The following is a 13,949-nucleotide window of genomic DNA, read 5'->3' as shown; positions in this document are numbered from 1 at the left end:
ATGCTTTTTCTGAAGGAATTAAAGTAAATATTTATATAGACTAACATTTATATATCTAACACTGATTTCTGTAAAAGAAGGACATATGGTGTTTGGTTCTACTGCAGTTCCCGGTTTTATGCCATGAATGTTATGGGCTGGCCAGACACCAAGAACTCTTGTTTGCCAGTAACACTGAGCTTTTAACTACAGTAAATTAATTCTGATCAGGATCAAACAAAGATAATTTTATTGAAAAAGAAGCTTTAAAAAAAAGCTAAAGTTCTAGAGCAGTCAAAGATACCACTGACTAAAACATCCACTTGAGACAAAAGATCCTAGCCTCTGATCTTGATCTGCTTTGAAGAATTCACCTGATAATTTTCTATGCAGGAGTGGATCTCTCACTGTTCTGCAGTAGCCAATCTTATTTTCAGGTAAATAATTAAAAAGCCATTATGGCAGATAGGTAAATGCTCACTGTAGCCCTGGACTAGAAGATCCAAGTCCACCAAGGCACTAGGCACTCTGGGGACAGGAGGAGCAGTATGACTTGCTAATTAGAAATAGTGACCCATTTTATGAGGGACGTTCTCCTCCCCTAGCCTTCAAACCCAATGACTTTGCTGAAACCTTTCTTGTGGAAAGTGTTTGTGAAGAGAAAAACTTATGAAATCCTAAACCCTGATGAAGCCTAACAAGCAAGCCAGGCTTGTTCTATTAGTAATTTCTTGCATTTCTCAAGGGAGAAAATAGTCCTTGGGAGTCAGAGCTCAGCATCCTTTTGAAGGGCAGCCAGTCACATGAGCTTTGAACTCTCTGGCTCTAAAATTCTGTGTCTCTGCTTCTCTCTCAGGCTGTTCCAGCCCAAGCTGAGAAAGGCGTGAAACTGAGCAGACTCTCTGGGATTTGTGATTGAGTTTCAGCCTCTCACAATCACTGATTATTACTTGCATACACATGCAAAAACAGTGTCTGTTAAAGCAACACTCTCACAAAGCACTGATCACAAATGTTTTTCTCACTGCCTTATCTTTTAACATTTTCTGTAGTTACCAGGATAACTGTGGGTTACTCTCTCCCCCACTCCTAAGAGTTAGAAGCTGTTTTTATTTGCATGGCACCCATTTCCAAATACATTAACTGTAGTACATGCATAATAATCATATTGGTTTGCACCTTTCTAAACACTAGTGTCTTTAGAAGATGAGTTGTCATGTTTTATACAAATGTTTTAGACCGGTAATACTTTGCCTTGAGAACGAAGTGAATCAGTTAACAACTAACACACACGCAAACAAGAACAAAAATCCTGTCATCTGATTACAGTGTTGCAACACTTAGCAGTGTGGTCATGATGTATTTCTTCAGTGTCCTCCTGAACTGATACATCATCATAATGAATCATCCTCACAACAGAGTGCCAAAAGGTCATTCTGCAATTATTTTGTTGTTTGCTGTAGCTCTCACAATTACTACATCTTCCCTCCATACATGTACCCGACTGCACTGAAGAATAGCTGCAGTTTGTTTTCTCCCTAGCCCCCTCTTTCCGCTGTTATAGCTGTTGGCTAGAAGGCAATGGTGTATCCACCAGCCCCATTTTTTCTACACAATAGCCTAACATAAGGCCAGAGCAGGCCAAATGACCTAAACCTCCCACTGTCAAACCAGTCAGTCAGAACACAGAACTTTAAAAAAGCGTCAAGATAAGCTACTCCTGGAGATCATCTACCTTATATTAGTAGGCCTGACTCAGTTACTCAAATTTTAAGAGCACTGGCAAATGTATAATGAAAACATGTTTTTCTGTTGTCTTGCCAGTAGTAATACCAGTTATAGTCATAGTAATTACAGAAAAGACACATGCAATGCATCATGAACAATTTCAAAGCCTGTTTTGAATAGCCCAAATAAAACAGTAACCATGAAAGCTTACATGGTGTATGCTTTCTAGTTTAATCAAACTTCATTTCTAATTGCTTTACTATGTTTAATTTCAAGAGTCCCAGGTAACTGCAGAGAAGTCTTAGAATTCCATAAAATTCTTGCAGCCCTCTGAAATTACCTGAGTCAAAGCTTCCATCAGGTTCCTCACCACCTGCTCTTGGTCCTCAGTTAATATTCTGTGGAGGGTGGCTCTCCTTTCACTGTCCTTCTTCAGCATGAAAAACCCAGAATCTTTCTCTTCAGGTGAAGGAGGTGCACTGTGATCCTCAAAATGTTCATCTGGGATGCTGAATGAAAGACACAGTGAAAAGAAACATCACAAAAACCATCCCAATGCATGCATTCATAATCTACTCTGTAACAAAAATGTCAGGTAGATCTTTACCTCAGAAAAAGGGACCGGATTCCCTTCCCATCTTTTTCTCCACAGGATTTGGCTCTTGTTTTGAAAGAGAATGGATCAATTTTTAATTCTGTATCAGGTGAGACAGAACCATATTCACTGCTGCTACTTGTATCTTCCACCAGAACAGGGACAGGTAAGGATATGCTCCGAAGATACTCTATTTGTATAGGAATATTCAGAAATTAGAATTTAATAATACCATCAGAGTTTTGAAGTTAAGAATATTTTTTCAAAGGAGACAGAAAAACTCCAGCCTTCCCACACACCAACACAAAATATTAGAGAAAAACTGACAAAAAAACTCTTAAAGCTTTTTCATCTGGTATAGAGTTATCTTTCAGGTATGTCTTTATTCCTGAAAGATGGAAATGCTGGGCTTCTTGTGATTTTACTCGCAGAACTTCAACACTGAAGTGAGCGTGTGTCTCCTATCATGACTTCCAGCAGTAGGAAAATGTTTCTATAGGGTAAGTTGTCTAAGCACCTTCCAAGATATTAATTTTATGGGTGCATATAAATATAGATAGATATATATTTATATATCCACTATTTAAAAATAGATATACCATAAGATATATAAGATACATTTCTTAATCAGATTATTTTGTACCAGTTTAATTAATTCATAATCATTGACTAATAATAATAGACATGTAGTTAAGTCAGAACTTTTAGTTTTACATCCAGAGCACACATTACCACTGCAGGAAACTACTCCTATCTGTTTCACATGTGCACATTTCAAAATGTACTTTGATACCAGTTCAGCATGAGGGTAACTATGAGTGTGTTCAGTTCCCTCCCGCATTCTCCCAGTTCATTTCCTGAAAGAGATGAGTATCCTGTATTCTGGTCTGACAAGGGGCCTCAAATGCATTCTGGTTTGTCAGTTATAGAATTTAGTCTAATAAAAATCTGTTATCATTCTCCAAAAATCTTGGCTCTGTGGCTACTACAAAACAGCCATTGGTTATCACCAAATGTCCTCATAAATGACAGCACAGCCCTACAAGCCTGTATCACCCATCTGCCTGGACAATTAAGCCATAGTCTGGTAGGATTAAAAACAATATTTCAGATATTCATAATGAATTAGATGTTCCCAATAGAGAAGGGTCACTTATTTTCACAATTGTGACCACTTCTCTTTCTTTTTAGTGTTGACATATTATACCAGGATAAGTGATAACTACAATATCTACACAGGTATGTTTTTGATGGAGAAGGAGATTAAAACTCACCATTTGTGTTTGCTGAAAGGACTGTGTGAGAAAAGGAAAGCAAAAAAAAGGAAGTTAAATATGCTGAAATTAACTGAGAAAATAAGCACAGTCTAAAGGGTAACTTCCCATTTTTGTGGACTATCTCAATTCTCCTGGCTGCAGTCTTCAAAAGTGAAATTTATTGAAATTTAATTTTATTTTGAGGGGGGTAGAAACAACATCATCTCCTTTACCTGATATTTTTCTTTCTTAAAGTATCATACTAAAAAATATACAGAAGATATTTTCCTAAGTATATATCCACACATAATAGAATATTTTATTACTGCTCTCAAAACTCCTTTGCTACTTTCTATAATATAGAACACTACAGGAAATGAACATTTCCTGAAATGAAATTTCATTAAACAAAAAATAATGCAGTGTATGCACATTTTGCTTATTTTTGCTTATGTAGAAAACTCCACTGAGATTTAAAAACATGTTGTAACCTTACACAAAATATACTCTCTATAAATACTCTTTCAGTGAAAATGTATGCAAATTAAAAAAGAAGGAAAAAATGAAACAAAAATGCACCAACCATAAAAGCCGCACAAAATCACAGACTTTTTAAAAATACTAGAAATATTTATATAAATTGACTTCTGTGACAGCATGATAATAGAATTCTGCTACAACAGCATTAAGCTGCTGGTAGAGAAGGCCACAACTGAGAATTCACATGGCATGGAGATCCACTATGTTCATCTTAAAGACTAAATCAGCAGTTCCAGGAAACTGTACCATGGGCAAGAGGAAACTTCCAGATTGAATTTAGCAATGCTTACCTGAGAGCTTTGAAGGAGACTTTCTTTTCTTGCTTGAAACCTTCAAGAATTCATCTATCAGTAGCTCATGAGCAAAAGCTCGTTTATCGGGATCTGGTTCAAAGCAACGCAGTATGAAAGCCTTGGCTTCTGCAGACATGGATTCAGGAATTTCTGGGTGTATTTTAAACATCCCCACCTGAGACAAATAAAGGGAGAAGCAATGGCCTGAACTGTTCTTCCCCCAAACAATAAACAACATCAAAAAACTGTTTAGATAGTAGAAGTGGTATATCATTCTCAGGTTTTTATATTAATTTTATACAACTCGTTTATTATTCAGAGAAAAAAACCCCAAACTGTTACAAACTGCATAAACAATTACATTTAAAACCCCCCACAGCTGCAAGTAGAGGCTCTTAACAAAGTAGAAAACTATTTTCTTCTCAGTTTGGTGTTGTTTTTTTCCTTAACACCCAGGCTGCTGAATAGCTGCTATCTCTCTACTAATCTATTCAAAAATACACAGCTGAAACAGATTATTGTTCTTAACATCCTCAGAATCCAAGCACTTCCTTTATCTCCCTTTCTTTTAACCTCTAATTCTCCAACACGGTCATTAGACGTCCTATGTTTAGAAATGCAACTCTGAGCTGTACAAAGAAGATATCTGACCTTAAACATGGCTGCTTGTGGTTCTCCCAGTTCATAAAATGGGGGTTTCCCTGTAGCCATCTCAATGATTGTGCATCCCAAAGACCAGATGTCTGCAGCCTTCCCATAGCCACGTGGCCCTTTGTCTATGATCTCTGGTGCCATATACTGGAGGGTACCTGTTAAAAACATACTCTTTTTTGTTTACTCAGGTGTAATAATGCTGCAAATAGATAGCTAAAAGACAAGATGAACAAAATGACTGAGGAGTGAACAATATCAGAAGAGTTAAAAAATCCACTTTTATTATTCAAAATTCAAACATTTCCACGTGCATTCTATATAAAACTCAAAATACTGCTCAAGATATTACTTGTGCTAAAAGCATTTGTTATTATCTACTGATCTGGAGATCACTTTTCAATGTCAATGACAACTGCTAAATGTTTCTATAAGCCTAGGATAAGAGACAGTTTTCATTTATTTTTTAATATCTTAAGATTAAAATATGGGAAAGCACTCTGAATTGTACCCAGAGAGGAAAAGGAAGAGAAACCTGAAATCTTAACCTAAAAGAGTAGGTGAGATGAACATTTTCTTCTGAAGTAAGGGAATCAATCTGACACATCATCCTGCATTCTGTTCCTTTTACAGAATCAATGGAAGAGCAAAGGATAGAATTAAAGTAAGTCACTTCTCATTTTACATAACTATTTAATGCAGTGCCAGTACCGCATGATTTAACACCCAAATCAAATTATCAAGCAGAAGGAAAAGCAACTGAATGACAGGTTGTGTAGATACACAATTCTGGAGATTAAGTCAGGATGTCCAAGTCAATCATGAAAGAAAAAGATCAGCAAGATGAAAAAGCCACACACACAAAGAGACAGACTCAAATAAAGCACAGGAGAGACACAGCTCTTCTGTTGTAGAGGACTTTGATGTCACAAGTGGAACATCCAAAACAGCACTTTCTTTGAACAGTGCATACAAGTACAGCATGTAGCTTAAGATTATATATCCAAAAGTTATCCTTCCAGTGACCTTTTATACTGGTTTGAAGTCAATGAAAGTTCAGCATCTGTGGATTCTGACCCTACATACACAGTTCGAGTGAGGATAAGAAAAATCTCTGGGAACGTACCAGTGAAGGTTTCAGTACAAGGATTGATTCCTGCAAGTCTCTTTGAAGTTCCAAAGTCCGAAATCTTTAACACTCCACTGTATGTGTTGATAAGCACGTTATCACCCTGAGGAAAAGAACATGCAGAGCAATTATTTTTCTCTGCAGACCCTTCATCTAAGGCTTTTTGCATAACCTGTTTCTACAATGCACTCTTCACTAAGTAAGTGACTTAAGAGAGGAGATGAAAGAGAAATCAATACTGTTCCCTCTTTATGCAATCCATTAACAAAACCTTCATCTCAAAGTGAATTTCCCCTCTTACAAGGAGTTTAGTTAAAGAATACCAAAGGAGGAAAAAAGGCTTTTTTTAAAAAAACAATCCAAGCACTTTTTCATCTGCAATCTCCTTGGAAAAGAACTTGCTAATTATACCATCCATAATCTTCTCCACTTCAATCAGATTTTATGGAACTTCAGTCATGTTTTTGCAAAAAGAAAAAGAAGTATCTACTTTATCTCATATTAGGTGGCTATATGTGAATTTTCCTAAAATAAACAAACAAACAAACTTTTTTTTTTTGTGCAAATTGAAATCAACAATGGCTCCCCTACCTAAGCCATGGTTCAGAATAGCAGAGAGCTTTCAGAATAAAAGCTTTTAAATTACAGAACAAATAAATGGCTATGCAGTTACAAAATACTATCAGGCTTAATTCTCTGCAAATCTTTACCTTTATGTCTCGATGCACTATTTGGTTATCGTGGAGGTATTTTAATCCTTCAAGAATCTGCTTGGTGTAAAAGCCAATTGTCTGCTCATTATTTTTTAATGGTCCCCATTTTGATCGTAGAAGAGCAGAAAGACTGCCTGTAATTTTGGAGAGCAAAAACTGAGAATATAAATCCAATTAAATTCTGCTTTCTCCCCCAAAGGAAAAAAAGTAACAACAAGCATCAATCCAAATCCAAGTGTAGGTATCTCATCTTAACCAAAGTCCTCCCCAGTCAAATGCCTTCTTGCATCACCACTGGCCTGTGCAATTAAAGAGAGAGTCTCAATATCTCCTGGGCAGTTTGCAAAGAACTGAAGTCCATGGGACAGACTCCCATTGGACAAGCTCATGGAGAACTATCTCACTTGGAAGGGACCCCATCTGTGCTGGAGCAGGGTAAGGAAGTGAGGAGTCCTCCCCTTGAGGAGGAAGGAGTGACAATTTTGATGAACTGACCACTTTCCCCATCCCCTGGCATCACAGGTAGAAGAAGGGAAAGAAAATCCTAAGTGAATCTAAGCCCAGAAAGAAGGGAGAGGTAGGGGGAATGGGCTCCTAAGATTTGGCTTTATTTCTCATTACCCTGCTCTGATTTGGTTGACAATGAATTAAATTATTCTCCCCAAGTCAAGTCCATTTTTCCTGTGAGGGTAGCTGATGAGTGATCTATCCCTGTCCTTATCACAACCCATGAGCCTTGCGTTGCATTTTCTCTCCCCTATCCAGCTGAGGAGCAGAGTGACAGAGTAGCTTTGGTGGGCACCTGGGATCCAGACAAGGTCAGCCCATCACTGATCTGTAGGTAAAAGGAGCTCACCTGCTATAGCAACGATCTGAGATTTATCAGTAGCACACCATATCTAACTACTCAAGCAGTTTGAAGACAGTTTTCCCTATTGATTTCAGAAAGAGACGTTGTAGAATATTACACCTGCATGAAATGTCTCATGGCCCTATTATAGGTTTTTAAACTTTAAAATGCTAAAAACTCAACAAAACCTATCAACCATCAAACCAGTCTTCCCCCAAAACTTACCACCTGGCACTTGTTCCATGAATATTTTGATGAAGCCATTCTCACTAAGAGAACCTAAATATTGGACAATGTTCTTATGTTTGAGATGCTTATGCAAAGCTATTTCTTCATGCAGAGGCTGGGAGTACCTGGAAAGCAAAGAAGCAGTTTATTCTTCATCTCAGTGAAGAAAGTCTTGAAACAGCTTACATTGAAAATGATTATTTGTTAAATGAATTTAACAACACTTGTTGTGACCAGCACATACTAAAATATTGTGTGATCATATGCAAATACAAATAACAGATACAAAATATATAAAACACTTCAATAACAAAAATGAATCACCATTTAAATTTTAAAGTAGCCGTTGCTGAAGGCTAGATGGGGTATCAGAGTAAGAAAACAGAAATCATTAATGGAGAGTTATTTAGAAGAACAGATGAAAACAATTTCACCAAATTCAATTTAGTCAAAGTATTTTTTAGAGATATGCTTTTCAAAAACCTTTTTGGCAAGAAAGTTTCTGGAGTCAGGATGTGTCTCCAGTGTTGAACACCAGTAGAACTCAGCAGCTGATATGCTGATCTGATGTATAAGATCCACTCTGACACTCTTCCTAACTTTAGTCTGCCCTAACACTTCCCTTGGAGGTGTGTCAGCTGCCAGATTTTGTGTATTTCTGTGTATTTCTGGCAAAATGTAGACAATATGCTGACAGTCTAGTAGCTATATTCTCTAAAGCACTAACATCTGTGGCAACCCTTTCAGGGTAGCTGAAATAGATGAAGGATACTGACCTCCTTCTTTCAGTCCCAATGTTAAAAGTAGTTGCAGCATTTGCAATTAAGGTTTTTATGGGAAAAGTACCTGTGACTTCCACTTCCTTTTAGCACAGGTAGCTATCACTGCTCTCACAAAGAGCATAAAGCTACTAGTGGAAGCTGAACTCTTAAAAAAGTGTAGAAAAAAAAAAGTGGTCATTTGAAAATCCCACTGGAGAACAACTGTTGCAGAAAATAATTATTTAGTTAATGAAAAGTATGATTATGCAACTCTGAGTCTGTTTACTAAAAACTAATTTGAGTTATGTCTTACCTCTCAAAATGATTATAAAGGTTCTGACAACATTGTTAGTCATACAGAAATGCAAAATCAAAGACTGTATTCCTGAGTTCTGCTAATGAGATACTAATTCTGAGCAGCAGCAGCAAGACCACTATAATTCATCTTCCCGCACGTTTAAACAGCACAGTTGAGACTTGAGCAACAAAATAATTTTGCAAATAAAGTAAAGCCATAAGAAAAATTTTCCCTAGGATTAAGCACTTTTTGTTTTAGAACTTAATCACTAGAAGACTCTAAATTGTATGAACAAAAATTCTTAATCATCATCATAGAATGGCTGGAGTTAGGGAGAGACTTTAAAGGTCCAACCCTCCTGATGTGGGCAAGGATATCTCCCACTAGACCAAGTTGCTCAAGGCTTTATCCAAGCTGCCCTTGTCAGTCACTCTTCCCTTATCTGCTACTGCTGTAACCCTGTCACAGAAGGCCACCAGATTTGTTAGGTGTGATTTGCTCTTAGTGTTGCTGTGTCTGTTGTCACCAAACACCTCATTATTTTTCCATATACCTTAGCAGTTTTAAAAAGGACCTATTCCATGATCACAATCAGCCTAGAGGTGAAACCATTATTAAGTTCGATGGGTCTTCCTTATTAGCTTTTTTAAAATGGGCGTTTATTTCCCTTTTCCAGTCAGTGGGAACCTATGGATGCAACTCTTCAGGCCCCATGGACTTGTGCATGTTCAGGTTCCTCAGATAGCCTCAAACCTGATCTTCTACAGAGGGTGGTTTTTGATTCTAATCCTTGCCTTTGCGTCCTGTGACTTGGGCAGTGTGGCTGGAGCAATTGTTGAAGACTCAGCCTTCTAATGTCCTGGATAACCAGGCCTCCTGTTTCTTCCTGGAGAAGGTACACATTCTCCCTAGCCTTCCTTTTATCACCATGTACTTACAGAGGTTTTCATTATGCCAATGACATCCCTGGCCACATTTAATTCTGTTCGGTGCTCTAGCTTTCCTAACCTGCTCCCTGGCTGCTCAGAAAATATCCAATTTCTCTATATTCCTCCCAGGCTACGTTTCCTTGCTTCCAACCTTTGTAGGCTTCCTTTTTGTGTTTGAGTTTTCAATGAGATGCTTGTTCCTTCCAGCAGTTGTCCTGGCTTTTTTTCCTGATTTCCTCATTGTTGAAATAGAGATTGTGTCTCTGTAGTCTAACATTTCCTGATAAGTAAATTATTCAATAGCTTTTATTCAACATATAGCAAAATTGAAGACTCACTCCTTTTTGCATAGAAATATTTTAATTTCCAGCCCTGTCTGACTGAGAAGTTAAATATTTTTGACAAATTCAGAAGGTGGTAATTCTTACTTATAAAATAATACAAATTAACTTCAGAGATTGTTTTCTTTCTATAGACTTCCTTCAAAGTGTGAAAAGACCAGGTTACAATTAACCAGAAATAAATTAATAAATTTTTCTTACTTTACTATTAAAAGAATAATACTTGAAATTCTTTCTGTAGGACTCTAAACATTTAGATGAAAGCTTAACAGCTTCCTATAATCTGTTTTTGTGGTATGCTTTGCACACTGAACCTGAAATCTTTTCTGTTGAGAATTCTTTTAAAATGTGTATTGGAGAAGAAAAATCTGGATTTTTTTTCCTTTGAAGTAGTTACTGCTGTATTCAGGCTATCTTTCTATTAATCCCAGTTGTTACAAGCAAATTTCTTCTAACATACACAAAACTTGCAACTATTTTGAGTCAACAGATTGTTTTATATAATAAGGCCATACTTCTGGGAAATCATAACATATATTTAAGTTCAGTTTGGAATAACAATATAGAGGATGCAAGAATTTCTCTCTCCATAATCTAAATTGTAGTATCTTTAAAAAATTATGAGATTGGAAAAAATATTAGACCACATATCCATTTGACCTGCCAATCTATAAACGTGTTCCAAAAGATTAAGAGGTGTTAATTTTTAAACATCAAAGGAAAAAAACAAGTCACAACAGAATAACCAAAGAAAAACCCACAAGACAGACCCATGAAAAAGAAACTGAGCTAAGCCTGACAGTTTAATACAGTCAGTTTCACTTGAAAACTCTTTAGATTTCATATCACTTTTATCACAATATTTGTGAAAATCTCTGTATACAAAATAGCATAAGACTATGAAGACTGGAAGACTTCACATACACAAATACTAAGGACATTAAGTGCCTGGTCCTTACATGGAAACCTTTATACAGGAGAGAGGGCTACACATACATAGAGACACAGCATTAAAAAAAATTAACAAAGATATAATTCCACATTATTTATTCTAATGTTATGAGACTTCAAAAGAAATAGTGCAAAAACAAGATAGAAAAATGTCTTCATCAACAGTTCAGGCCCAGAATTTTAAAGGCCTGCACAAATAATGAATTTCAATAGGTCTTATTTAAGGACATGCCTGAGTATATCTAAGTAGATAGGGCTCATTACCAGGTGTATGAAGTAATATTCTGCACTTTAGCAGGTTTTTTTGTTTGGTTTGTTTTGTTTAAAAGAAAAAACACTAGTACCAAACTCAGCAAACATCTGAATTCTTAATTGTGATCACAATCTACTCCACAACTTGGAAACATCTAATTACAAAGACAGGGAACACCACTAAATACCACAGACAGGAAATTTGTTGGCAGCTTTGGAGAGGAGGCACTCCTTGATCAGCAAATTGATTGAACACATTAACGATGAAATCGTGTAATGCCCAAAATTTGGAATTAGCCAGAGTTACTATACCTGCTGTCTCTCTCTGGGATTTCTTTAATAGCAATTCTGACTTGATTGCTCAGATCTCGTCCCGCATACACAACACCGTAGGTTCCTTTTCCCAGAATGACTCGCTCACCATTCTCATCATACTCATAATCATACTGCAGAGTAAACAACAACGATGTGAAATGGAACAGAAGGGTAACATTTATCCTGTCTGACCCTGTGATGATAACTAAGGCATCTAAGATGCTAGTAGCTTTCTGCAGAACACAGAGGATGAAAAAAACCCAGTGTAAGATGATGACTGGGGTACTGTGCAGACACACGGGTGTTTCCCCAGCGGCTCCCGAGGCAGCCTTTTCAGGGAAGGGCGTTGAGCTGGGCTGCACCCAGCCAGAGCAGCTCCAGCTCGTGTCCCGCAGCTCTGCGAGCGGGAGCTGCGCACCCAGAGCCGACAACAGAGGGCACTCACTGTGCGCCAGGCGGACAGCCCGGCTCCTGAGCGGGAGCAGGGAGCAAAGCAGGACACGCTGCATTCCTCCCAGGGGCTCTCCTGACCTCCCCACGGCTTCCAAAACCAGCACAGCCTCAGCTCCGACACTGCCAGCAGACTGTGCCAATGGAGGTTAGTCAGCGCTGCAGTGCATTAAGCGTGGTTTCGGCTGAGTTTGAATTGCAAGGAGTCTAAACCAGCCCAAAAACATTTGCTAGAGAGATTACCGATGTGTCCTCCTTGTGTAACATAGACACAGAATTTCACAAGCTCACTCCTGTGCTAAACCCAGTAGCTTAGGCCTAGTGAAAGTATTTTTTATTTTCTTCCATATAAAGACAGCTATCTTTTTTATAAAAGAAAGAGTCTGCTACTTTTAGTAGATTGTTTCAGCAATTAATTATTCTCGTGGTAGTCATGCCTCTTAATTCAATTTTTTTGTTGTCATTATTAAATTACAGTTTTATTCAACAGATTAAAGAGACCATTAGCACATCACTATTTTCCCTGCAAAAATACTTATCCACTGTAATCAAGTCACCCACTGCTTTTGTTTTTGCTAAAATAAACAAACAGGCACCCTGAGGTTCTCAAGAGAGGCTCATTTTCTCTGCCACAAGTCACCACAGTGGTTTCCCTTTGTTCAATCTGCAGTTTCAGAGAGTGAATGTTATAAAATGTGTTATAAATGTGTTATAAAATGCCAGCATCATAAATGGGACAGAGGGCTGTCTGTATTCAGTACACAGCACTGACTCTCTCAGTTAGTTATGGATAGTTAGTCTCTAGAGCTTTAAGACACCAGATTTTCATGTGATAGGACAGGAGCTTATGTATTCTATTCTGCTCCCTTCCACCTCAAAGAAGGCCTTTGAGAGCTTAAGAGCTCTCCTTAAGAGCTGCATGGCACCCAATAGCCCAGTACTCCCTAGCCAACTATGTGTGTGTTCAGATAAAACTCCAGGTGAGAACACAGTGTAAACAGTAACTTCACTAATTTACTTGACTAATCCTGGAAAAGGAGTGAATAATTTATTTCAGTGAAGTGCTAGACTAGAAGCCCATATTTTTGTATTTTGGGAGGAAAAAAAAATGTATAAATACCTCTAGAGAGTCTCCATCACATTCCCCTTCCTCTGTAGTCTTCCCCATTTCTTCAGTGATACTGTTCACCATGTCAAAAAATCTTTACCAAAAAAAAGGAGAGGAAAAAAAGCAAACACACACTTGAGACAGTAACTTGAGACAGTATAGGAACAAAGTAATGAAGGGACCAAGAAAGGACTTAAATGCAGTAATTATTATTTTATATGACTACATATTATGTAATAACAATGTGTATATAAGTGTAATTTATACAGTAAGTATAAATTCAGTGTACAAGTTTCCTTGTCAGAAGAAAAGTTTTGTTTACATGGTTACTTAGCCATCAAAATCTGAAGGTTTTCTACTCCTTTTACATGTGCAAAAAAATTCATGATATCTGAAATTATTAATGGAGTTAGTGTTTCAAAATCTACAGTTCAGTTGAAATTATCATCTTATACCACCATTTCTTTATGTCCACTGAAAGCACTGAAGCATCATGAGAAGTGCTGGGAAGTTATGCTACATTTGGAAGAGCTTTTCTAGTGTAGGAATTCTAGCTTCAAGTTTTTCCTTGAATGGAAAGGA

The 13,949-nt window shown here is 37.4% G+C and overlaps 1 protein-coding gene across 1 annotated transcript in view; it reads right to left on the bottom strand.

Annotated features, from left to right (window-relative positions):
• The window catches only part of MAP3K5 (mitogen-activated protein kinase kinase kinase 5), a 98,317-nt gene that overhangs the window by 13,902 nt on the left and 70,466 nt on the right, over positions 1 to 13,949 (bottom strand). Inside the window, exons 14-23 of the mRNA XM_002194582.7 lie at positions 13,380 to 13,461; positions 11,807 to 11,940; positions 7,960 to 8,087; positions 6,882 to 7,018; positions 6,169 to 6,274; positions 5,043 to 5,200; positions 4,389 to 4,566; positions 3,577 to 3,597; positions 2,315 to 2,492; positions 2,048 to 2,216 (exon numbers count right to left, since the gene is read on the bottom strand). Coding sequence (XP_002194618.4) covers positions 2,048 to 2,216; positions 2,315 to 2,492; positions 3,577 to 3,597; positions 4,389 to 4,566; positions 5,043 to 5,200; positions 6,169 to 6,274; positions 6,882 to 7,018; positions 7,960 to 8,087; positions 11,807 to 11,940; positions 13,380 to 13,461 — 1,291 coding nt within the window. The remainder of the gene's footprint in view (positions 1 to 2,047; positions 2,217 to 2,314; positions 2,493 to 3,576; positions 3,598 to 4,388; positions 4,567 to 5,042; positions 5,201 to 6,168; positions 6,275 to 6,881; positions 7,019 to 7,959; positions 8,088 to 11,806; positions 11,941 to 13,379; positions 13,462 to 13,949) is intronic.

Source organism: Taeniopygia guttata, chromosome 3 (assembly GCF_048771995.1).
Source record: "Taeniopygia guttata chromosome 3, bTaeGut7.mat, whole genome shotgun sequence".
Classification (NCBI taxonomy): Eukaryota; Metazoa; Chordata; class Aves; order Passeriformes; family Estrildidae; genus Taeniopygia; species Taeniopygia guttata.
This window is presented reverse-complemented; position numbering and strand designations above follow the sequence as displayed.